Source organism: Mus musculus, chromosome 12 (assembly GCF_000001635.26).
Source record: "Mus musculus strain C57BL/6J chromosome 12, GRCm38.p6 C57BL/6J".
In the NCBI taxonomy this organism is placed as follows: Eukaryota; Metazoa; Chordata; class Mammalia; order Rodentia; family Muridae; genus Mus; species Mus musculus.
The window spans coordinates 29,969,668-29,996,642 of record NC_000078.6 but is presented as its reverse complement, the minus strand read 5'-3'; the positions used below and the strand labels follow the sequence as shown (position 1 = coordinate 29,996,642).

Below are 26,975 nucleotides of genomic sequence, written 5' to 3'. Positions count from 1 at the left end.
ATATCACCCAAACCCTCTGAGACAATGCCTTGGGCTTGGCATATACATCTTACCATTCACACTGAGTACCATGCTCACAGAGGCATATCCAATTGTGTTCCGAGCTACACACTCATAGCGACCTGCATCGGCAGTGCCAACATCATTGATGGTCAAGAATCCTTCGGGGCTGATGTGAAATTTTCCACTTTCTGTTACCTGAACACCATCCTGGAGCAAAATAATAAAAATGAGACTGCAATAAGACTAGGGAACAGAAGTTGCTTTTCTGGGAGACAGGAATGTTGGTCAACTGTTAAGGCTCAAATGGAAAATTCTCTGAGGCTATGTTTACATCTGCCCCGACCTTCCCAGGGAAGGAAACTTACTAGTGCTCTCGCAGATCAAACTCCCACCATTCGATAAGCTCTTCTCCACACCTGTCCTTCACTGAGAAGAGAGCTATGTGCAATAGATAAGTTCCACTAACTGGGGGCACCTGTGGTAACTACTGGAGGCCCAGAGCTATGGTGGATAGGGCTCAGGGATCTAGGAATGCCCTGAGAGAAAGTGACCCAGAGACAGAACTGATAACTCATGTGCAGACCACAGCTGCACCACTCTGGAGAAGATAAGTGGGCAGTGACAGAGATGGAGGGTACTGAGAACTGGTACTCTGTGAGGACTATAGTGAGGTCCCTACATGTCCCAGCAGGATCCTCTGTATACAGCATGTGAATTCAGCATCATAGTGGGCTAAATATGAAGAGCAAAGAAAAATGACATAGCAAAAATTCAACTTTACTCTTTGAGGCTGTAGACCTGTAAAGGACTTTCTTTGCTTCTGATGCTGGAGATTATGTTTTGTTTTTATTATTTTTATTATTAAGACTTTCTTTGGCCAGGTGGTTGTGCTGCACACCTTTAATCCCAGCACTTGGGAGGCAGAGGCAGGCAGATCTCTAAGTTCAAGGCCAGCCTGGTCTATGGAGAGAGTGCCAGGACAGCCAGGGCTACATGGAGAAATCCTGTCTTGAAAAACCAATTGATAGATAGATAGATAGATAGATAGATAGATAGATAGATAGATAGATAGATAGGTAGGTAGATGAATAGGTGGATGAATAAATAGGTGGGTGGATGGATAGAGGAAATGGAGGGAGGGAAGGAGAGAGAGAGGGAGAGAGAGAGAGAAAGAGAGAGAAAGAGCAAAAGCAGACTTCCTTCAAACACATACTTACTGCATCAGAGGGAGCTTGGGGGAGATACCAGCTCTTACCTTGTTCCAGGTGATGGCTGGCTCTGGTTCTCCCTGGGAGCTACAAGGCAGCTGCACGTTGGTGCCCACCTCTACAGTCATGTCACTGGGAATGCTGGCAAATACCGGGGTGACTACAAGGCAAGTATGAGAACAAGGCAGCAGCCTGATTCATACCACGAAGCTCCAGAAGAGCAGAGCCCATACTCAGGCCAACCCAGAGCCCCGCAACTGAACTGGATTCGGGTCTTATTGGCTAAGACAAAAAGTTCTGGGGCTTTCCTAGAAAGCCAGGCTGCCTGCGCTCCCTAGCCCACATTCATGACCAGCAGTCAGCAGTTTGGAGTGTGGTGTGACCCACTGACAAAACAATGTCCTGACATCCAAAACTCATTTGACGGGAGAGGGAGCCTAACAGGCACTGACATTGGATCCCACCATGGGGAACTGGATCTGAGCACATTGGGTTTGCCAAGCAAGTACAGGGAGGGAAGCCCACAAAACCCACAGTGGATATTATGGGTGTAAGAGACAATACAAGGTTCATGGTAACCTCAGTGACCTCAGGTACATCCAACTATCTGCCCTAATCTGCTCCCCAACACAGCCAGTCTCACTGAGGCCAGCATGACATGAGTAAATGTTTTCATAACAAGAGAAGAGATTTAAGTGTCTGTTCAAATCCCTCATGAACAAAGCCAGGGTTCTAAACATAACACAGAGACCAGAAGGGCTAAAACTACAATATTAATGCTGATGTCATCTGTACGAAGGCTGTCATTGATGATAGGCATGCACAGATCCACAAGACAATAGCACCTACCTCTAGGCTGTACTGTCAGGTGGGCCACGACCTTCTGGGAGCCAATGATATTGACGGCCTGGCACTCATACTGGCCCTGGTCATGCAGGGCCACCCCAGAAATCCTGAGTGTTCCTGAGGACAGCACCAGGTGCCGCCTGTCCACTGAGAGCTGGCTCCCTACAAAGTGGGGGTAAGAAAGACATCAGGCACCCTGGACACAGAGGCTTCCAGAGATAGCTAGGAGATAGAAGACAGAGAATGTTATCTTTAAAGATGGCAGTGTCACTGGGCTGAACTACATGGATCAGATACCAACTGGCCTCTCCTGCTCCAGTAAGTAGGCCCTTATTCAATACCACTTGTGGGCTGTGACAAGTCAAATGACAACCCCGAGGAGTATCATAGAAAGGAACAGAGGCAAAGGGCAAAATTAGGAGTGAGGACCAGACAAGGACTCAGGGTGCAAGTAGGGTAGGGCTGACCTCCAGCTATGCCTAAGGAAACACACTGTAAGGGGACCTGGGCCCAGACTACAGAGAAGGCAAGGCCGTTACAGGAGAAGGATAGTCTCACATGTTTTTGTGGACAAGCCTTTTCACTGGGTGACCTCCCTAGCCAACCATGAGCTGTCCAGCTGGCCACTACCTCAGTCTATTCCTCAGGAGACTTGGGCAGGACTTCTCAGAGGGAGGGTTTTTGGCTTTTTAGTTGAAGAAAAAAAAATGGCAGGTCATCTCTGGGGTCCCTGCCTAGCCTACAGGGCAGGAATATTGGAGACCTACAGAGGTTTGGTCAGGGAACATGGCACCGGCCCTTGCTACAATCTCACCCAACCTTAGGAGCTTCCATCAGACCATAGGGGCCATGAAGTGACCAAGTGTTAAGCAATTACACACCGAGGGCAGACTCTCAGGGGGGGGGGGAGAGACAGGGAGGGACATGCATCAATCCATGATGCCTACAGTGACCACTGCAAGGCAGGTCCAATGGATACCTACATCCTCTTCCCCAGCTCATCCCTTTGGGAAAGATACTAGTTTTGCCTGACCAGGGAAAATAGCTTGTGTCCTAGCTGAAGGAGAAGGTGGAGGGCCCAGTGTACCATCTTACCTCCCTTGGTCCAGGCTATGACAGGCTGAGGGTGTCCCTTAGCCGCACACTGGAAATCCACAGTCTGCCCTTCAATGACCACTCGGCTCTGTGGGGTCACAGTGAACTGAGGAAGGGCTGCAGAGGAAGGACATTTAAAATGTGATGCTGAAAGACAATGCCCTATAAAGTGACTGTGTAACATAGCAGCACAGCAAAAGGACCGTGCCAAGGGTACTGTGTACTGTTCGGCTGTTCCTCCAAGATGAAAGCCTCCATCTTGGAGGGAAACTTAAGGTATAAGACTTGGGAAAGAAGGTGAAACAGCAGAATGTTCTCAGGGGAAGGGAAATAAAGACCATAGGGAAGCATTGCTAAGGCAACAAGCACGACTCAGAGGAGCTTCAGAAAGTCGCCAAAGTGACCAGACTCACTACCCTTCCTATTCCTCCCCGAGTGTCTAAATAAGAGCACTGCTGAGGGAAGACTTTCAGACAGTCCCAGACACCTGGAAGAAGCAGACCCCAGCTAAACAGTGTCACAGCAGCAGAGACAAGTGAAGCTGACTAGAAAAAACAAAAAAAAAAAAACAACAAAAAACAAAACAAAAGTCGAGCTGCCTGAAAGAGACTGAGACTAGCTGAACCAACTAGAAAGGGCACTCCCCAACCTGTAGCGGTGCCTGCAGCCATGCAGGGAGCTCCAGGTTCTCTGCCTTCATGAGCTGTCACTTAGGCTCCCCTGGGCAATGGTGATGAAGCTGTGTTTGAGTCATTTCTGCTCACACATATTCCTGCAACCCCCCCCCCCACACACACACTCATTGTCTCCCCAAGTCGGACTCTGGTGATATCTGTCTTTTGCTCTGTCATCTGTTTCCTATCCGGAGTGATAGATACTTGTTCACTTCTCTCAGGGAATAGTGCCATGTCACATCATGTCTCCAAGTGAGGGAGGGGGAAAGGCACTGAGAGAAAGGAAAGAACACCGAAAAAACCACCCCAACCAGTGCTCCCTCAGAGCTACACAGAGCAGGACACAGAAGAGCACTCACACAGTGTGCTGCAGGGGAGCTGAAGGGAGAGGTCTAACTCACTACTAGTCACAACATGCAGGTGGCTAAGCATGTCACCTAGTGCTTTTGTGCAACTGACTGGAGTAAGGCCTACTGAATAGTTAAGAGCATGCCACAGGACAGTCATCAGGGCCTGTATAAAGAAACCATACAGAGAGGCAAACCTACCGCCCATGACTGCACAGCTGTGTGTAGCATGGAAATGGGAAAGACTGATGCACAGGAAACTGCTAGAGAGACACGAGGCCACTGAGGAGAGAGTCACAGCCGTGCTTCTGAGAGGGTCCCAACACATGCCCTGTTTCATAACTTACCTGGAAATAAAGAAGCTCACCTAAGGTCAGTTAAGGAATTAGAAACAAAGACTCCTCCCAGTGTTCTGTTTTAAACACTGCATGGTGAACACACTGACTCGATACCACTGTGACCTCAGGGTACACTCACAGCTGTGTGCATGGTATGCATGCTGACTTAAGACCACTCTGGCTAAAGAGTGCCTTCACATCTGTGTGCAGGGTACACTTGCCATTGTAGTCTAAGGAGAGTCGCAGCTGCACACAAGGTGTTCACACTGGCTTGTTAGCAAGGTGCGCCTGGCAGTGTTCTGTAACATACTACTGTGATGTCAGTAGACATTCAAAGCAGAATGCAAGGGGTACACACTGTCTAGCTACCACTGTGACCTCAGGATGCACCCAGAGCTGACTGCACCATATACACACCGATTCACTTCCAACGTCCACATTCATGTCCACATTCACCGATGTGAGTACCTGGATGCTATGAACAACCTCAAAGTCCTATTTTCCTAAAGAAAGCTGTCTAACCACCAAATCATGTATAATAGGTCAAACAGAGTGGCTCTTACAGATTTCAAAAGGCAAGGCAGTGTTGGAAAGATGGCTTAGCCCCTAGAAATCACATAAAACAAAGCTGGGCTTGGTCCTGGGGGGTGGGGGAGGGATGTGGACACATGAAGCTTCCTAGTCAGTTAGCCTAGCCTACTTGGTGAATTCCAGGGCAGTGAGAAACTCAGTCTCAAAACAAAACAACAAGAAAACAAAAACTAAACAACCTCAAATCCCCCAATTGCAGGGGCGAGGACAGCTCCTGAAATTGTTCTCTGGTTTATGTATGCACACCCAGCCACATACAAATGTACATGTGCATGGACATGTTCTCAGAAGCATGCACATATATCCATAACAAAATAGCTAGGCATGGTGGCACACATCTTAGTCCCAGCACTTGAGGATCACAAGCTCAAGGCCAGGCTGCGCTGGCAGGACTTGTCTCAAAAAAACAGAGAGAAGGGAACAGAACAAATGAAGTGGCACAGAGGTGTGGTGTAGTATAGGCGGGGCACAGCCAAGAAGGCTGTTGGAGCTATGCAAAGCCAAGAGTCTGACAACACCCAAGGATGCTCACCTTGTACAATGATGAAGGCTGTGGCATGGATACTGTCCACACTATTGGATGCAAAGCACGTGTACTCGCCGCTGTCACTCTGGGCGACGTTCTGTATATACAGTCCTCCAGAGGGAGTGATATTCACTCGAGGGTCAATTGGCAAGGGTGTGCGGTCACCTCTTGTCCAGGTGATCTGAGGCAGAGGGTGGCCTGTGGCACTGCACTCCAGAGTGACACTCTCACCCACCAGTACCTCTGTGTTCTGCGGCTGGATTACAAAAGTGGGTCGGGCTGTCACAAACAAAAATTCTCAATTAATTTCTTAGAGTTTCACAAGATTTCTGTATGGTATTTTTGATGTCCAGGCTGCTCATTCACCCGAATGGCTTCCAAAATAAGCAAAAGCCATAATGTTTAACCGCATGCTTTCTTGTTGTCTTTCCCTTTCAAGGAAATGTGCAGATGGGGCTGAGGAAATGGCTTAGTAAGCAATAAGACCCTTGCATTTGAACACAAAGGCCTCAATTTAAATGCCCATCACACAGAAAACCCCAGGTGTGGTAGCATCTGTAATCCCAGCACTCCTAATGCAAGACTGGAGGGAGAAGGAGGATTCTCAGACTCTAGTTTGACCAGCTAGGTCTTTGTACACAGTGGTGCCCAACAAGAGACCCTGTCTCAAACAAGGTACAAGGCATGGATCAACAGCCAAAATTCCCCTCCGATCTCCACATTGTGGCATGCATGTATCTACATGAATACACTGATTAAAATTTTTTAAAGTGCAAAAAATAAAATAGTACCTACACCCAGGTCATCCAAATGCAGGCAACCTGTGGACAATGACCACGGTGGAGAGAGCTGCATTTTTTCCACTAGATGCACCCTCAACTCTATGCAGAACCTTTACTTTTGTTTATTATAAATATACTGGCAACTTGATTAATGGTAGTAGCCCCTACTGGCCCATGAAATTGTTTGTGGGGTATATTTAAATCATATAAGAATACCATTTTCATCATAAAATGAAAAAGGCAAATAAGCACAATGAAAGAATAGTTTCCACTCTAAATCTAGTGTGGGGGAGGGCGTCCACACATTTGCTAATATGTTTCATAGAAGGTGTTTGCATACAATGGGGCCATAGTTGATACACGTAGCCTACGTGGAGAGAGGTAGCCAAGGCCATAGGAATAGAAGTTGCATGCACCTTTGTGTTGGAGTTTTGGAACCCACCCTACACATGACTTCCTAAGTCTATAGGAAATTTTTAGTGAATTTTGATAGTACAATTTAAACACCAAACAGATACTAAAATAAAATTTAAAAAAATTAGAAAAGTCCTCCTCCTGCCTTTCCTTCATTTATGTCACCCCTGTTCCTGACCTTTGCCCAAACCATGTGTGTGCATTTCTGTTCCTTCTAGATGACTAAAGTCTATATATGTCCATGATATATATACAGATATCTTTTTTTTTTTACCCCGTGCAGGTTTTGGCCCATAACCGTTATTCATAAATATGGAATCCAAAAGGCCCCCAAACCAAGATTCTCTTAATTGTTTGCAAAATTAAACACAGGTAGCATGAGGCACATCTAGTACTTATCAGGACTCTCCACCCAGCTCTCTTGGTGGACATTAGCACCTGGACTGTGTGTGGTTGTGTGCGGTGTATCGTCCTAGAATGGGGGTTGGAAATGGGTTATGTTCTATGTTCCCTTTATTTTTTTTTTAAAGCAGCCCTGAATTTATGAAGTTCAAAGAGAGCTAGTTCAAAGGTTCTGAATAAAGGATATGGGACTCTGGCACCTAATGGTTTGGAAAAGCACCTGAAGGTATAGCAAAGAACGCCTGGTTAAATACAGATGGCGCCTGTATGGAAGCAAGAGAGCAGGGAGGCTTCCAGTACCCGCTTGGTAAAAGAAGAGAACTAAGCAACTCCACAAAGTTGTCCTCGGATCTCCACACATGCTGTGGCATGTGTGTATGCACACATATTGTAGACTATATAAAAACTTCCAACATAGTACTGGGAAGATGAAAGTATACTTTTAATAACAATGCTCAAAAGTTTAATTCACCAGAAAAACAGTATACAATGTATATCCCCTTAATAACAGTATTTCAAAATATATAAAGCTTATTTATCTGTTTGTTATCCAGGAAAGGAAGGCTTTCTTCCTCTTACTATGGGCTACTGCCACAGTCTGGGACAGGAATTTAAAAGCTTTTTATACAGGTCAATGATACAGCTTGTCAGCTTTGTGGCCCACAGACTGTGTTTCTCATTAACTCTGCTGCTACATCAAGAAGACAGGCAGCAATGTCCCAACAGGACATTCATACAGGCACTGACATTTGAGCTTTTTATAATCATCACGTGTCACATAAAATGTTCTTTTAAAACTGTCAATCACTTTAAAACGCAATGGCTAAATTATGAACTTTAGATGAATGGGAAGCAGCTGGGATTGATCCACAGAGTTTAGTCTTTTAAACTGACCCCTTTCTGAGTTCCCAGGTTCAACAGTATTCTAGAGGAGGCCCTTTGTGTATATCTGGGACAGCTATGCCAATACAATCAGAGCACACTGTTAAATCAAGCCATTGGCTGGAAGAAGAAATGTAACTCATATGGAAAGGACTTACATTCAGAATGCTCAGGCCACAGAGCTATCCAGGATTCAATAACTTGTGCATCTCCCCTCAGTAAGTTTGTTACCCAAGCCTACCTTATTCCCAGTGTCCTATTACACATGTCACTGTTGAACTACCATGAATCCAACTTGGAGGCTGCCTCTGCTGCTTATATGCATCACTGTCTGTGACCAGGACTCATGTCTTCCTTCTCTCTAGAGGCTGACAGCAGTATCCCTCACAAAGATGCTAGCTGCCTGGGGCCAAACTTAACAGAAAATTACTTGCCTATGGGCTCTATCTCCTACTCGATTTCCTCTGAACAAAATTAAGCAGCTAAGCATTCTAAATTATTAATATTTAATTGTTGATGCTGGGATGTACTGAGACAAAGGAGATGGTTATAAAGAAACTTAAAAGAGCTTAAAGAAACTACAGTGCAGAATCAGGCACACTGCTATCAGATCGGGTTTACAAAAGCCTAAAAAAAATAGGATGTCAAGTAAAAGCAGATGCTTAGCAACCTGTAGATGAAGCCAAGGCAGCAAGAAGGCTTCAGAGAACACAGGCTCCCCCCAGCAGCATGAAGCACCACGGCTTGCACATGTCTCTGCTGTCCAAAGTTGATGATGTCCTATTATCTGGATCAACCGTAGACACGGGCCATGGACAGAATAGGGCTCGTGCATGCGTCGCAGAGGTATAAAGGCCACAGCTGTGTTTCCTTGGGTTTAGACAGACTTTTTACATCTTCAATGTTATATACTAGCACCTTCAGCATGGATATACTAAATAAAAATCAATATTTTAAAGTTGTCTTTGAAATAATCAATGCCCTTGGCAAACAGAAGCCTCAGTGAACAAGCAGTATGGATTTGATGTGGTTGTACAGGTCCCTGCATGACCAGTCTCTCCAGGTTCCCATTGCCATTTCTTGCTTACAGTAGTAACCCAGAGCTTCTGTGTACGCCTATGTAGCAGGGGGCAGCCACGGGCCTGAGACAGGTTAGAATGACCTATGATTCTATGCTTCAGAAGTCCTGTGAGCCCCTTGGCTTGGGAACCTTACCATATCTGACTTCACTTAGCTGGAGTTCAAAGAAAGGAGGAAGTAGGTCATTAGAGTAACCCTCACTTGCAATATCCCCCACTTACCTGGAGACCCCAAGTACCTGAGGGTCACCTCCTGCGTTTTCGCCTCTCCAGCCACATTTTTCGCCATGCACTGGTAGACACCCTCATCCGCCTCCTGTGTGTTCTGAATCATCAGCGTGCCATCGTCCAGCAAGTTTAAGCGAGAGTCCGTCTTCATGCTCAACTCGTTACTGTAAAGACAGAAGCCAGTGCACTCACAGCGTAGGAAGATACTGTACCTCTCAGGGGTCAGTCCGACGGTAGGCTCTGCTGCTCTGGGGTACACACGGCACATGCCAGGCTCAGAGAACAAGAGCAACAGCCTTCCGGATAGGTCCGCCTCAGCAACTGTGACTTAGCAGGCACATCTAGAAAACTACAAATATGTGTTCGCTGCTACATGCAGATCTAAATGCTTTCATGTGGTCCTAATTCCAAACAAGAGAAACATGAGTCCAATGGAACATGCAAATTAAACATTTCCCTGGTTTTTGCAAATTACATTTTTTTAAATGTAGAAACACAGTTTCATTTATTTAAAAGGAAGGAGCTAGGCATGCTTCCCATATCCATAATCTCACCACCTGAGAAGTAGGGGCAGAAAGGTCAGAAGTTCAAGGTCACCCTCGGCTACACAGCAAGTTGTAGCCAGACAGGGGCGCGTGAGATCCAGCTCTAAACAAACAAACAAACAAACAAACAAAATAACCTCTGGTCCACTCCTCCTTTCTTAGTTCATTTATCTGGGCGTGCTGCTGTCTCCCAAGATGACAGCAACCCCTGCGTGCATGTGGGTCACCAGCAGGAATGCCAGGGGACCTCCTCAGGGAGTAACGAACAGAGCTGGCACCAGAGGCCAGGCCTGGGGACTTTGATCCAAGCAAGGTCTTTCCTATTTATTCTTGTAGTTTGAACTTATGCGTCAAGTCTTTCGTGTATAAACTGAAGTTCGTATGAGAATCTTGAGCCATAGTCACGCTCTTCTCCTGTTTGATACAAACCTCTAACACTCTGCAGTTCCTTCCATAGTCAGTCGTGAGTTTTAACTCTGATCCGCCCCAGAGCTACCCATGACGTGGAGGTTTTGAAATGGCTGGATATATGTCACATTTTCCCCGTGCAGCTTCGATCCACACCAATGTGACCACCTCAAGAGCACAATCCTGAGCTCGTTGTGACTCTGATGCGTCTCTACACTGTGTCCCTAGCCTCTCTCAGATACTGAGTGCGCACTGTCCCATCTGTTGCATCTGCTAACAGAGCTGTACTTAAGAGAGTTTCGCTAGAACAAGGATGACTTGGCAGTCAGCGTCTGAACCTTTTGTTCTGAAATTCCACTAGTAATGTTCTCAAGGAGGCCTCTCTGCTTCCACAGGACTGAACACAGCCACTGAGCTTGGCACAAACATACCAGGAGCCAGGCTGTGAGAGCAGTCCTTGCTTGGGCAGGTGCCTCTCGGTATAAATGGATTTAAGAGGCAACGATACAATGGTGTGTTCAGGATTTTCCTCTAAGAATTCTACCTTCCAGCTATAACTCCCATGTACTGTGACCTCATTCCCATCTGAGTCTCTGCCCCTGTTATCATGGTCACCACTGATTGCCTCAACCCCAACCATGTGTGTCTCTCTCCACCTCTCTCTGTGTCCACCCCTTCCCATGCTAAACTCAACACCCAACTCTCAGATCCAGCTGGAGGCAGGTAGGCAGGCAGGCGACCCCTTCTGCCACCCATGAGCAACTGCTGCCAGATGTTTGGCCGTCACATCTCTGTCGGCAGAATGAAGAGACGCTCCTTCACTCAGGATGTGACTCCAGAAGCCAACGAACAGGGCCTGTGTAGACTCATCACAACCCCTAAGGCCAGGCTGCCCATCACCATGGCTTGGGTCCAAAACCCACAAGCATCTTGCCAAACACCAGAGGCCCTGGCCAGAGAACAAGTGGGCAGAAATGGGCATGCAAGACTTCTCTCACTCCCACTTGATGGGGCAAGAAAGTTCCAGTGTGCTGCCAGGTCAGTGGTTGACCAGAGGAAAGGGACCTATGGCCTAAGTGGAATGAATCCCGCGGGGAGAAAACACTTCAGGCTCAAAAGTGTCTCCCAGGCAGCTGCTATGTGGAAGAGGGAAGATAAGGAATCATTTTTTCCTTCATCCCTTCCTACTTAGAAGGGGAGGGTATTTATCAAGGGTGGGGAGCCCCATGGGGGTACATGGGGCTCCTGATGTGGCCCCCAGGACTTCGGTTCTGCTCACGCACAACTCACTTGTTTCGAAGCCAGATGATCTCAGGTTTGGGGTTGCCCTCAGCTCTGCAGGTGAAGTACACTGTGTTCCCTGAGGTGACATCTGCATCCTGTGGCTCTGAGGTAATCCGGGGCCTTTCTACATGCAAGGAACAAACACCACAGAGAAAAATGTGAGGCTCACGTGTGTGGGAACCCAAACTGGATTCCTCATGGCAGGGATGGCCTAAATACACATCTCAGAACAGACCCCCCCACCCCACCCCCAAACAAATGACAAGTTGTCTTTCTAGAGTTTCAGTCATCGGTGATGGAAGACAAGCCTTCCTCTGCAACGTGAACTGGGGATAAGCCTGGACTTCTGGGGTCACACTGGTCCTTCAGTAGGGTCTCCGGGACACACTCACCACAGTTCAGCTCTTCTGGGGTGATGGTAGCCACAGAGCGTCCTTGGATGCGTCTGGGATACTCGCATGTAGCTGCTGCTTGTGCGTTTCCAGATTGGGCGTAGGTCTTCAGTAGATCCGCTAGCCATAGGATTTCACAGTCACAGTGGAGTGCATTCGAGTCCAATCGCCTGTGGGAAGAAAAAGCCAAGAAGACACCCAGGAGTTAAGGAGACAGTGAGCCATCCTGGATAGATCAACTTCCAGGTTCTGGAGCCTTAAGGCATGCCAATTGTGATGAGCATATAGGCATTAATCATGTGATGAGGAGACACGGCAGACAAGATGCAGCACCCTATGCTCAGACAAGAGATGGACACTGGGTGGGATAAGAGCTACCACTTGCTGGGGCACCCAGCCTGGAATCTACTTCTGAATACCAGGACCCTACAGCCATAACAAGATCAAGGGGGCAGTTGGTGAGTCTGGATGGGCAGTTCACCAAGGCACATCTGTCCAGTCTACCCTAGCCAGTTGAGTCAGCTGGAAGGCGGCCACTCCATCTCGACTGCTCCTTAAGAGAGGATATTTCAGTGAGGCCATAGAGGGGCAAGGCCAACTCTGATGGGTTCAGCTTATCTCCAAATCTAGGTTGCTCCTGCTTGAGCAATGTAGAGCCAGCGAAGGAAGGAATGTATGGGGTAAGAAGGGTTGGAATTCCTCTAAAAGAGGAGTGTGTCTCTCTGAAGCCGCGAATAGGGAAATCCATCTGCAGGCTAGTCCACTGGCTGCCCCACCCTCTGCTCTGAGTCCTCCTGGGCTGCTTTCTGTGCCATTTATCTGGCAATGCTTTCCTCCCTCTTACCTACCAAAGATGAGTTGTCATCCTGTCTTCCCACCCTAATGAGAATTCACCTGGCCTGATTCCTTTTCCTGATGAGTCTTTGTCTCATGGATGATAAAGTAACAGCTCACGAGGAGATGAAGCCCACCTCTACCGCTTATAAGGTAGAGATGCTAAATGAAACTGCAGCGACACATCAGCCTCCGACCAGACTACACAGATAGGAAAAGGTGCCATTCCTGCTGATATGAGTGGACACGGGCAGGAAAAACCGGACTGGAGACACAGCCCCATCTAAAGCACCTGTGAGCAGGCTGTTCCGAGTGAGGCCTGCCCTGTGCACGCGCACGCCTTCAATCGCTCCCTGTGTTTCTTTCTTTATTTTAAAATTTTGTTTGTTTTTCCTCTATGTACATTGGTGTTTTACCTAAATGTATGGTCTGTGAGAGTCTGTCTATTACATTCCAGTAACTTCTTAATTGGGCAAGTGCTCTTAAGGGCACAGGGCAAACAATCCAGGGTGTTAAAGAAATCCATTAGAACTAAAGTCCTCCAATTCCCTTACAATAATAAGTATGCAAAGCTTACTTCTTGAGGCATTAAAAAAATGTGTATCAGTTTGCTTATTCAAGTAGGTGGATATCAAGAAGAGGTACTGGACGTATGCACATGAAGTTGCTTCCAGACTGGCTTTCATTCTCACTGGTAAAATATGCACCTCGCAATTAAAACTTAATTGGGGGAATTTAAACATAATTTAAAAAGCTGTGTCAAGATCCTTATTAAAGGATCAGCCTGCTGCCGCATACAGCAGGGTCACGGGCTTGCCTCTTCACACTGAGATAGGCTTAACAGGCCTGCCTTCCTGGCATAGAGATGCCTCTGAAGGCTTCGCTGAAGCTGGAAATGCTTGCCCAGTCCACAGAAAGGCCAAATGAGAGAACTAGGAGAGAGGGCCTCCCATGAACACTCCCATGAACACACAGACATCTGAATACACACTTACAGCCGTTTCATGGACTCTAACTGACTGAACGTCCCAGGAACTAAGTGCGTGATACGGTTGTTGTGCAAAAACCTGTGGGGAGAGAAAACAGAAAGGCGTTACTTAGCATCAACAACAATAACATCCTAAACATATGAAAATGAGCCCAAGAGATCCAACATCTTATTAGCTGTATTTATTTAATGAGTGGATTTGACAGCTATGTGCTTTGGTTCAAGAAATAATCATATTTCTTTGCTATTTTACTACCATTCAAAGACATAAAATATTGAGTCCCACTTCTGATGATTGGCCAAGAGTTGGATTTTACACCGAAGCATCATGGAAGTGTTAAGCTGATGTTCACTGTTCAGGCAGCAGGAGCTAGGGCCCAACTACAGATTAAAGAAGGAAGCAGGACTCACAGTCTCTCCAGCTTTGGCAGGTGCTGGAAGGATTCAGGGTCCAGCGTTTCTATCTGATTAAAGTGCAGGTACCTAGGGGATAAAACAGCCACACAATGTGAATGACTTACCGACCTTTGCCAACCCAGATTTTGGGCTCCAAAGTTTTCCCGCACTTCGTATCCACATACCACTAGGTACCTCCCTGTGCTCTGCCCGGTGTATGGAGGCAAGAAGACACAAGTGAGAGCAGGCAGGCTGCCTTGTACTTGGATGACCCACAGGCAATAAATACCTCAGGACTTAAGCCCTGGGTCTCCAGGAACCCAAGTGATGGTGGCCCAGACACTTCACAATAATCTATAAAATACCCAGTGAGAGATAACAAGGAAAAACCAAAAGCAGCCCAGCAGACAGGACCACTGTCCGTGTGCCATCCACAGCACCCCTGCACTTGAAACTGTCAAAGCTTCCATGTGACACTAAGAATGCTGTAGATACAAAACCAGGCACCCAGGCAGGAGATAAGCAGCTCTAAGTCATATGAGGCGATGGACTTCCCAGAGCTCCTCTGGTCATACTGAATACCCAGAGGCCATATGGCTTCCTATTTAAGATGTCGCCTTAGTTCAAACAATTTACAATTTGGAATGTAGCTAATTTCATTCTCCTGGGTGCTAGTTTGCTGTTTTTGAATCATGGGTACTTTTTTTTTATTCAAGACAACATCAATCAAGTTCTTATTCACTGGCCTAGAGAGAAGGCTCCACTCAGGTGGCCATGGTAACAGATGCTCTTATTCAATGAAGGGCCAAAGACAGAAACAAGCAGCAGAAACAACATACAGTCTTCATCACCATAACTCCATATAAAGCCTTGTTGTTCTTCAAATCCATTTACATTAACTCTGAGATTAATTAACTGTTACTCCTGGGTCCCTATATGGGCTTCATTCCCTGGCAACTCTCTGGGCAGAACCAGTCCAGAGCCTCCTAATCTCAGAGGGCCGCAGTCCACGCCCACCTGTCCTTCCTCAGACACACAGTACCATGGTCTCCATGACCATCCTTGGGTGCAGGTTTGTAACCCTCGCTCCCTATATGACAAAGTGTTTACAAGACAAGAAAAGAGCACCAATGTCAGTGACTGCCCCAGTACATCATCTGATCCAAGGACATCAAAGGAGACAGGGGCAAAGAGACATCCTTACTCCCCATGAGGTGTGGTGTGTGCTAGGCAGCGTAGGCCAACACGCATATTCCTCTGGTCCCCAGGCCCTATGGCTCACATAAACCATCAACACTGGGGGGCTTCTGGGAAGTCTCTGGTTAAACCTAAGTCCTGATCTAAACTGGAAGAACAAGAGGGAACAAAGACAGATATTCAAGAGCCCTACAAGGACAGGCATCACGGTTTGTGTTCAAAGCCCTTTAGCCTGCAGTGAAGTTTGAACAGGTGGGTCTTAGACATCCTTCCCCGAGAAGCATCGAGGGCAGTGGCTTTCAGGGTTTGTAGAACTCTGGACTGTTGGGGCTCCAGATAGATTCTGGGCACCATTACCCTTCTCTGGGTGTCTGAGAAAACTGGAGCACAGGGAGGGACTCCTCATGTTACATGGACTATCTTTGCTGAATCAGCTACTAACTCTGGAGCTGACAAGGGCCCCCTGAGGAGTGCTGCCCCTGGGCTCTTCATTCAGGACTTCATGGCTTCCCAATTCCCACAGACCCAGCTGAGTGTTAAGAACATGCATCTTCTACAGGAGAGGGTAGAGAGACCCTGAAGCAGAGGCAGTTGAAACTCTCTTTTCCCAATAACAGACCCTGCACAAGCATCAGAGAGAGCCTGAGGCCTGAGGCCTTTTTGACACACTGACCTGAACCATTCATCCCACCTGGAAGCGGTTATCCCCCAGTCTCACTACAGCATTCAATTCTCAGAAAGAAAGCCATACCCCAGCTGCAGCATCCTGTCTCTCCTCGCCTAAGGTTTTTCTAAACTCCCTTATGACTCAGGATCCCGCTCCCTGTCACCGATGAGCAGAAAGCCCCGCTGGCTATGGAAACCACTCAAGTCCTCTTGCTCCTAATTCCTCCTGGCTGGGCTCCTTCAGTGGCCTCACTGCCAGGTTAGTGCTGTCTGCATGAAAACAGAGCACGTCCTCTGCAATCTCCCACATCTGTAAAGCCTCGAGATAGTTCCAAGAGCTTTTGCAATAACCTGGATTCCCCGTTTCATCTGTCTGAAGCAGTTTACGCAGAGACTCAAAATGTGGGATATAGATGTACCATGTGGGCTGCTGCACTCCATGGCCCTACCTGCTGCTGCCCTGACCCATCTGTGCCAGTCCTCCAGTCTTAACACAGGAAGAGACGCACAGGCCTCAAGTGCAAGGCTACTCTGGCCGTAAACTAACAGTTGTTTTCCATCAGTGAAACTGCTAACCCAAGATAGCCTGAAATCCCACAAGGATTGCCTCAGCTTACTGAGTGAAAGGTTACCCAGTAAGGCACATAAACCAGAAGACCCCCATAATCTTACTAGAACTTTATGCCTAAGAAAAAGACCCCATGATGACTGACTTCATAACAAGGTCTAGTTCATATGCTTTAGAAAGACAGCATTTTGGCACACTCAACACCCACTTGCTAGAACTACAAGGGGACAAGGCTTCTGCTCTCCAAAACAATGAACCCTATGATTGAAACTGCACGTGTCCCATGCTGGATGCTCCTATCATGATAGCCTATCTGTCTCCTGCTTGTTTACACGTCTGTCTCTACCACCACGTGAACACCAAAGTTCTTACTGTTAGACAGGAAAGCAAGTTCCGTCCCTGCTCCTGATGTGATGGGTGGAGGGTCAGGGTCTGATGCATAGAAGAAACACAGCAATGTCTGCTCTTGGGTGGGCGCAGGGGAGCAAGGTGGGAGAGGTGGGTGAAAAACGCCCCACTGATGCTTCTCCTCGTCATGCATACCCTCCCTGCACCCCAGAAAGTACAGACATGCATCATGCAACCAGTCATCTCTCCCTGTGGGAGGCAATAAGGCAGACGGCATGGAGGACACTTACAGTTGCTCTAGAGAGGCAAGTCCCTTAAATGCTTGCCTGTCAATTGATTGGATCTCATTCTTGTACAAATAGCTGAAACAAGAAACATGGAGGAGTATTAGGCACACACACGAGCTCTCAACTCCAGGCGGGAAGAACTGAGTTGACGCAATGGAGAACAGTTTAAAATCAATGACTGCATGATGGTATAAAGGAAACATCACACTGTGGGTACCAGGCCACTCTCGATGGTCACTTCTCTTACACCTCAAGGACCAAAGGATTCTCCTACTGGGACTACTAGAGTCCTGGCATCTGCTTCAAAGCCCGGGAAGAGAAAATGACTCCCATACACAAGTAAAAGGCATTGACTGTAAGATCATAACCAGCACTTTCTACTACAAAGGCACACCAGCACAGCTCACAAAAAGCAGGCTGTCTGAAAATGTCTTGAATGTCTCTCCCACCCAGAACCCCATTCTTTATACTGGAAAGCAGACATGATGCTTTCCAAGGGTCTGTTTAGAAATGGCCTGCAATCTAAGAAAGGGGCTTTCCATTTTTCAATGGTTGAAATTAAAACAATCAATAATCGAATTCCAAGACAAGTAAGCACTGCAATGAAGTGACCTTCATCAACAGTGTGGGAGCAGTATATGTGCTAGAGCTACCTCAGTGTCACATCTCGGCATGCTGACATGCCAGTTCCGCACTACACCTCATAACCCAATCTTCAGCAGCCACACTGAGTAAGAAGAGATGGCGCCCTCTCTGGGACTGGTGTGTCTGCACTATACTTTATTGAAACTGGTTTGTTTTCCTCGGTGACACAGGCAGAAGGACAAGTCAAACAGCAAGCTTCTCCCATGATTCCCTGTCACGTGAAAACTTAAGACTTCAAGCCAATGGCTCAGCATCTAGCACAACTACCTGTTTCTATAAAATGTGTGTGTGTGCGTGCCTGTGCGTGCTGTGTGTTGTATGATGAAACTAGAAAGGATGTCATAGGAGCAGAATATGACACCTTAAGGGAGGAGAGAAGTAGAGGTGGAAATGAATACGGGTAATAAAGCGCAGCAGAGAACCAGCTGGAAAAGAGCCACGCTGAGGGCAAGGGAGTCTGGGAACAAATGAGAAAGTATAATGACACACAGTTATGAAGATGTCATAATAAAACCAAGTACTTTGTGTGCTAACGTTAATACAAATTTTAAAAAAATTAAAATAAAAAAAGACATGGATGTCAACTAACAAGATGATGTGTAAGAAAAAGGAAACAAACAAACAAACAAGACAGTATTCTTTGCCTTAATTCTTGTGGTATGACACCCAGGATCAGATCACTCACTGTACTCCCTGCTGTCTGTCTGTACAAGGTCCTACCTACTTCATGGCGCCAGAAGTGCTCTCTTTAATTGCTGCAACCCACCAAAGATGCTCTTGCCTTTTCCCTCTGTGCAAATCAAGAAAGTGGTCCTCAAAGAACCACAAACCTTAACACAAACCATCCAGGACCTGTCCATCCCCATCAATAGCCCAGCATCTAGAACAAAAGCCACACGGGCATTGGTCCTCCAGGCTGCTTGAAAGCATGAAGCGATAGTAAAAACTCAATCTTTATGCACCCTGGATTCTTAAATAGAACCATAGAGTTAATTATGCACACGGCTCTTTAGTGAAGGCCTGAGTTACAGCTGCCTCCTGTGGCCACTTCTTTAAGCAAAATACCAAAGAACATTGCCTTTTACCATTGCAGAAAGATGGAGTCCTTCTGAATGATGTACAAAATACAGAGCAGATATGAATGTGTGTTTATAAAGACACTGGTAGGATTTGGGGGGCAGCTCAAAGGTATAAGGGCAAATCTCTGGATTTCATGCCCAGTACCACACACACACACACACACACACACACACACACACACACACACACACACACAAAAGTTTAAAAATAAAATTAAAGACACTTAAACAATGCATTTCTTAAGAATAAAAAAGTTGATGTTCTAAGAATCAATTGTAATTTCTTATTTCACACTTCATCCTTGTACCATGAACTCTGCTGCAAGAGGCCATCTCATTATCAAGAAATATGAATGAAGTAAGTGGCCAATGCCTCACTAGAAACAACAGAGGTCCAGGAAATAAGGACTATCCAGAGTCCAAAAACATGTTTTGACTAATAATACGCAAGGTTAAAATACATCAATACATTTTAGACATATTCTAAATAATTCCAAATAAAATCCATTATCATAGTGATTATTAAAGTACTCTCCTGATAAAATCCTAGGGAACTGAGGAATGAAGCTAGCCAGGACCTGCGTAAAGCTGCAGGAGACACTAGGCTCCAGTCCTAGCAGCCTGTCCGCTAGTTTGATCGACGGAGACCAACTGTCCTGGTTCACTGTAAGCTGACTCCCTATGGAAGGGAAAGGAGAAGTCAGGGCATGGCTGCTGGGAAGGAAAGCAATCACAGATAAGGCCAGAGGCTATGATTTCAAAGACACTGTGGAAGACAGAAGCCCTGAATTCCCCCTGATACTGAGTGTATTCTCAGAAGACAACATGAAACGGAACACAAAACAGTTAAAACCACAGATGCACACACAGCCCCACCGCTGCCATCAGTGGACACCATCCACTTTCCAGGAAATCAAAGCTCCGCGGTGGAACTTGGGCAGCAACAGCAAGAAGGCTAACAAGAAAGCCAGAGAACAGAAGCCTGCCATCCTGGCTTCGAGCACCAGTGTGGAAAGTCAGCATTCTATGCCAAAGAAGCCGGGGAAGGGGTTTGCACACAACAGCTTCACTGAGGAAAATATATCAATAAACAGAGCGGTAGGGAAAGCCACTGACATCTATAGGCAAAACAGACTTCCAATACATAGTCACACTTAAAAATAATAATAATAAAAAAAGGTTTGGTTTTTAAAATCAGCTCGAGTTACAGGTGTTTATAAGCAATATGGCGCAGATTTCTAAAAAAAAAAATAAATAAATAAGAAAACAGGTTGCTTAGGGAAATCATCAACTTCGATGAATGCAGGTGACAGGTGCTTCTGACCTGAATGACACTGGGCACAGCCCATAGGAACACCATGTTTCCCAAGTCCTTCTTATTTACAGTACGTGCCCGGGCAGGTTACTAAGGAAGTACAGGGCAGGATATCCCTATGTAACCCCCATGCTGTCCTTAAACTCAAGGTGGCTCTCCTGCCTCAACTTCTTATGTGCTAGAATCACAAACACCACTCCTGGCTTCCTAACATTTTTAAAAAGAGTGATAACTTTCTAAACTTTAGAGCTGACTTCAACAAGCAAGAGATGATTTAAATGATAAAAGTTAATATTCCAAAAATAGAGACTAGTTCACTAGATATGAATAAGAAGAGGCCAAATCAGGAAGGTGAAAACATTAACAGGAATTAGTGACACTCCAAAGAAGTTAGTAACTTACAGTCATAACCCACTTACAGCTGGAAAAGCGTCAGAGACCAGCGAGCCTTGTGCACTGCCCCTCCAACCTGGGAAGTTATACAGGCCAGACCAAGCAGCAAAGGTAGTCCACGTATATCTGTCCCTCTGCCCACCTCACCCCATCACTTTATGCCAATGGCACGTTTTAGAATTTCACCCACCTTCTAAAAATGAAACCATTTTAGGATGGTTTTCTAGTAACTCACAAACAGAGCAGCTCTTGGTTTTACAGTTACAGACTCTAAGGACAGAGAGCAGTGCTGCTGGGTGGAGAGCTGCCCCTGAACTTACAGGTATTTTAAGTTCTCCAGGTCCTCAAATGCACCATTGGGGATCTTCTTGATCTGGTTGTTGTTAAGAAGCCTGTGAAAGAAAATGCCAACAGACGTGAGACAAACAGAAACGCTTCCAAATTATACTAAGGGGAAACTGCTTCTACGGCCTCTGAAGGGTCCGAAACTGATGAAGTACAGATGCTCCTGCGGGCAGTGATTAAGTCCCAGCTCCAGGACCAGCCTGAGTTACTATGGTTACCAGATAGCTCTCTTCCACTAGGATATACACTAAAGAAGTAAATCCCCTTTCCTTGACACAGAAGCACGCATCTTCAGCTCACCACCTCCTAGAGTCTCTGATCTGGCAGGACCAAGGGGCCAGTCTAACCCAATCGTGCATATACAGGATGTCATTCTCTGGGGTTTGCCACTCTTCCACAGGGTGAGGCGCTGAGCCGAACAAAGCTACCTCCCACTCTGCCCTGCAGGACTTGAGTGGTTCCTTATCTCCTTTCCCTGGAAGAAGCTTCGAGCTGTGTCCAATGTACTTCTAAGAGCCTGGAGTTGGCTGTGGCTCCTTGTGGCCCTAGGAGATCAAATCTCTGTGGCACGATTCGGTGGCACGATTCGGTGGCACGATTCGGTGCCTGTCTGCAGCCAGCCTGAGCTCAGGAGATGACAACCCTCCTCAGCCATACAGGAAGGAGGTCAGCGAGGCCAGCAAAGGGAGGTGTGAAGTGAGGGAGAGTCCGACAGGAAGCCCAGCGAACACAGAACGCTGCAGTGAACACAGAGACCCTTCAGCATTCACCCAGAAGACCATGGGCTAAAGCACAGCTGGGGCCCCAGAGTGTTATACGTGCTGGTCAACATACAAAGGGCAGACAGGTCTCTACCATCCTGGCTCCCCTCACCCATGTCCACTTGTAGTGGGAATACTGGTTTCTTTAAAAACCCGTTTATGTTATGTGACTATGTTTTTGTTTTGATCCCAGGTGTGGGAATGTAGATTGTCCACAGCAGCTGACTGTGATTTGTCTCTTGCTCCGGCAGGAGCGAGATTCTGCTAGCTGAAGATAGTTTGGAATTCTGGAAGCTCTTAAAAGGGTATAAAAATGCCAGAGCCCAAGAGGAGCAGCTGCTGCTCCCCCCCCCCCCCCCATGTTATAGTTTGTCAAGTGGTTGTGATCAAAGAGACAGGCAGAAGAAACTGGCTATCCTAAAGGTAAGATCAACCCTGTCTCAAAGAATTGGATGCCTTTAACCAGCAGGAAGTAGCCTAAGAAGGTGGAGGTTATGCCCCACTTCCCCTTTAACCTTCTTTCTCTCTTACTTAGTGTTGAGTTGGCAGGGATAAGGGGTGGAAGGAAAAAGAACCCAACAAAGTAGCCAAAAGTACCCAGCAACTGTGGCACTCGGGGATGGCCACAGCGCTTGCCATCTACCTACAGGTACACAGGACAACGTCCACTCTTTTTTCTCCCACTAGCTACTAACTACGAGTTCTAACTTACAGTGTGTTCAGGCTCCTCAGCCTCCTGAATGCCCCGGGTTGGATCTCTCTGATTCTGTTGAACCGAAGATCTCTGTGAAGAGAGAGGACACGGATTTTAATGACAGAAAATGCACAGCTGTTCTCCTTAAACAAATGACTTCAAGATGAAAAGACATTATAAAAATTACCCTACACAGGCCACCATTCCGGAATATTCCTATAGGAGTATTCCTCTGCGTGAAGGAACAACATTACACTTAATCTGCTTAACAGGTAAGTGTAGGGAGATTAAAAATATCATAAACATAAAAAAAAATGCCAGGAATGAATGCCCTGCCTCCACATTCCAGCCTTGGCCAAGTCCACTGAGCAAACTTCTCTTAAAAAGTCTCAGGTAAACATACACAGGTAGATCTGTATAGATTTAAGGCATCGCACGGGCTGTGAACACAGAAACACATCAGTGTTCACCAGCAAGAACATGGGCCAGAACACAGCTGTGGGCCCACGGTGTTATCTCCATGAACTTACTGGTTGTCCCAAAGCACAGAGTCCTCTCGGCAGGAGAACTGGGAAAGAAGGCCATCCTATGTATGGAATACAGACAGGCATCTCCAAACAAGTAGACAAGCAGAGTTCTGCTCGTATTAAATTATTAAAACTGGTTCTTATTTTCCCCGGGGAGGGGCACATATGTGGGCTGCACACAAGGACCAGAGAGGAAAAATAACTGACTTTGGGATGGTCAAGCAGAAGATGGCTCTGAGTCCAATGGAGCTGAGCTCAGAGCAAGCGTGGGAGAGTCTGACCACTCACACAGATGTGACAGGCCCAGAGTCAGGGCAGAGGCCTCTGGGTGTAGCTAAGCTGTGAAAATGAGCAGACATCTGCCTCACTCCTCAGAGGAAGCTCGTCTCTAGCTTGAGCTGAAAAGTCCACTTATAGGCTGGTTGGTGAGATGGCTCAGGGGTAAGGCACTTGCCACCAACCTGACAGCAGGGACCCACATGGTGGAGGGAAAGAAGTTCTCTAACTTTCACAGGTAGAGTGGCACATAGAAAGTTGTACACACACACACACACACACACACACACACACACACACACACGATAAATAACTTTAAAAAAAAAGACCTAAATTTACACACGTGAAAGTCATTGAGTAATAAAGAAGCCCATATGTTTAGTAAGTTGTCTTAGAAAATGAAAATTCCTTCCTCCAACTTTGATAGGGGATTCTGACGTACGTTGAACTGTGTTTCCCCAGAATTCATGCATGTAAAATCCTAACCTCCTCTGCACTGACAGATGTTTTCACTCAAGTGAGATTTTACTTCACAGTGGAAGATGTGGAGCAGTCAGGGGAAAGGGTGGGACCCAGGGAAACGATATGTGGAAAGGAGGAAGGCAGAGGACCAACTGTTGATAAGAAATGAAACCTGGTTAGTCAGGCTTTAGCATGATCTCCAACATGGAGAGGACGCTCTGACCTGACACAAGTGTTGGACAGACGATCCATTCCAGAAGTTGTGCCGGATGTCACTACTTACAGTCAAGAAAGCACACCCAACTTAGGAAAACAGACACACACTCCATCTTGAAATTAGCTCTTTATCAAATTCCACTTCAAAAGACAGAAGGACAACGTGTATGACTCTCTTGGAAGCTAGAAAGCAGCTGTGAGGGCCAAGATATTGATGCATTAAGATGAAGCCTAAGCAGGATAAAGAGAAAGCTAAGACGGACATCCTCCCTGGTCTAGAGTTGGGGCCACCAATCCTCTGGTTGTAGGGACAGAGGGCTGGCTCTGAGCACTTGGCCCATGGTCAGGGCTGAGAGGATTATGGTGTAACTTCACACCAGTGATCACATACTGAAATCTAAGTACGTTTGACAAGCAGAGTTGGATAAGATGGTATCCAAGTTGTTTTTTTTTTTGTTTTGTTATGTGACTGCATCTTAGTCACCATGCATTCCTGCTAGACAAAACTGGTGCAAGTTCAGAATGTGATTTCACAAAGTGTACACAGGCAATCAAAGACTGCCAACCACAGCCTGATGCTAAGAAGGTCAGAGGGTCCGCGGTCCCCTATGCAACAAAGCAGGGTTCTTAACCAAGAAACTGAAACCGCTATGAACCAAAGTGACATTGTAGACCTGGCAAAGGGTAGCTGAGATGAAAAGCTCACTCCACAGACCTTGCAACACACTCAATATTGCAGAAACTGGTCTTTGAAGGCCAAGCTGAACGTTGGAGGATACCCAAGTAGAAGCACAAATATTTATCCTTATATACTTGTATATTTTTCTCTCTGATGACCATAGGAAAGGAAGATAGCTGAAATGGGAACTGGAGCAGGCTGACAATCCAGTCTACATGTCCAAACCTCATGGAGACACTATGACAGCTTCATACATTTTCATCTTACAGAAGAAAAGGATGGACAAATGATAGATGGTCCTATGGTCCAATTCTACATGCTATGGCCTTGGGATATTACAAATACCCTTTCAAGGGTTAGCAAAGTTCAAGGGCATGCAGGCTCATGACAGGGCTACATGAATGAATGTTCATTTAGGGAGCCATAGGGAAGGCTGTCCCTTCCAAGGTTCCTGCAGTGCCCCCAGTAAGCAGCAAGGTAATGGTGGAGGTAGCAACTGGGGACTTTTAGAAGCAAATTCTGGGTTACACCCAAGAGCATAATGTGGGAACTGTGGGGCAAGGCAGAAGTGTGTGTTTTTAGCAAACTCTCCAGGGAAAGCAAGATGAAACTCAAAAAACAATGCCCTTCAGTCTGCTAGGAAGGTCACAGCACACATGTATTTTTACATGTGTACACATGCATGATATGAAAATGACATTCACACATGTATAATCATTTGTGTGTGCAAGCAGCAGCTGCTGCATCTCTTTCTTCTCCAGCCCTTAGTCCACTTACATACTGCTGTGAAGTTTAAATGTGAATAGATCAACCCTTCATTTGTTTTTACAGAAACATCTGCACAGGCCTCGAGAGACAGACCAGAGAACTGGAGTGTGGGGTCCTTGCCCCTCTTCATCATAGATTTAACACAACTCAGATGACATTAGAAGTCTCTCTCTCTCTCTCTCTCTCTCTCTCTCTCTCTCTCTCTCTTTTTGGAACTCTCATTTTTAAAATCATAAGAGATCCACCAAAACCTCTAAACAACATGGAAAGAAAGAAAGAAAGAAAGAAAGAAAGAAAGAAAGAAAGAAAGAAAGAAAGAAAGAAAGAAAGAAAGAAAGAAAGAAAGAAAGAAAGAAAGAAAGAAAGAAAGAAAGTCGGTTAGTCAAAGTATCTTTCTGGCTCTCTTCTCTATTGGTCCAGGAGTTGGGGGAAGGGGAAGGGGGCAGGAGTGGGGAGGGCAAGAGAGGGGAGCCAGGAGTGGGGAAAGTGAGCTGCTGTCCACAGAGACAGTGATTCCCACCCACTTGCTAATGCTCAGACCATCTGGAGCCCACCATCGTGGTATGGAAAAAAACATTTCCCCAGCAAATAATGAATGTCTCAAACTTCCCCCATGAAGTTGGCATGAAGCAGGAATGGAGGTGGATTCTAGAAAGTTCTGGGAAGGCCATAGCCAGAATAATTACCTAAAAGCAACTTTGAAAGTGAACCTCAGAGAGAGTACCTCTGAGTGCTCTGTTGCCGCTAGGACCCAAACCCCAGAAGCGTCCATACAAAAGCTCTTTGTGATGAACATCAGCTTCTCCCTAAACCCTGGACACTAGATCATAAATACCAATAGAAGTGAGACCAGGGAGCACGCCACAAAGGGCACAGATCCAAGTGACTAGCCCCACAAACACTAATCTTGAGTATCAACTGTACTTGTGTATCCCACAGAACTCAGAGATGGCAGTGAAGGCACAAACCGGGTGCCAATGTGTTTGTTAAATAGGCTTGGCATTTGGGTGGCCCTAGAATGCATAGGCAGTCACTCAAAGGCTCCCTACACAGTAATTTTTAGGGCAAGATCATGGTTTTCCATACAGTCCTTATCTGGCTATAATGGCAACCAAGGTTGTATTCTAAAGACCTAGCCCTGGGATATTAGGTTAAGGAAATAAAAACTGGGCCAGGGGGAAAGGAGGGGAGCATTAGAATCAGGCCAGAGAAAGCTCTCTTACATGGCAAGTAAGAACTCAGAACTAAAAACTTCCAAATTCTTTAATTTTATACACAGTAGGAGAAACCCAATGGGTGGGAATCACGCTTGACTGAGCACAGACTAGTGCAAGGGAAGGCTCTGGAAGACTTAGCTACTGGCTCCTTTCAGACTCTTTCTCAATGGCACTGTCTTAGTCAGGGTTTCTATTCCTGCACAAAACACCATGACCAAGAAACAAGTAGGGGAGGAGATGGTTTATTCAGCTTACACTTCCACATTGCTG

At 46.4% G+C, this 26,975-nt stretch overlaps 1 protein-coding gene across 3 annotated transcripts in view; it reads right to left on the bottom strand.

The window, feature by feature from the left end:
• The window catches only part of Pxdn (peroxidasin), an 81,017-nt gene that overhangs the window by 21,016 nt on the left and 33,026 nt on the right, over nt 1-26,975 (bottom strand). The window contains exons 2-14 of one of the 3 annotated variants that reach the window (NM_181395.2): nt 22,579-22,650; nt 21,081-21,152; nt 17,332-17,403; nt 14,278-14,349; nt 13,874-13,945; nt 12,045-12,214; nt 11,659-11,776; nt 9,410-9,579; nt 5,635-5,907; nt 3,153-3,269; nt 2,061-2,219; nt 1,259-1,371; nt 54-210 (exon numbers count right to left, since the gene is read on the bottom strand). In NM_181395.2, coding sequence (NP_852060.2) covers nt 54-210; nt 1,259-1,371; nt 2,061-2,219; nt 3,153-3,269; nt 5,635-5,907; nt 9,410-9,579; nt 11,659-11,776; nt 12,045-12,214; nt 13,874-13,945; nt 14,278-14,349; nt 17,332-17,403; nt 21,081-21,152; nt 22,579-22,650 — 1,637 coding nt within the window. Of the gene's footprint in view, nt 1-53; nt 211-1,258; nt 1,372-2,060; nt 2,220-3,152; nt 3,270-5,634; nt 5,908-9,409; nt 9,580-11,658; nt 11,777-12,044; nt 12,215-13,873; nt 13,946-14,277; nt 14,350-17,331; nt 17,404-21,080; nt 21,153-22,578; nt 22,651-26,975 lie in introns of those variants that run through there. The other 2 variants (XM_006515205.4, XM_006515206.1) reach the window with 2 other exon arrangements.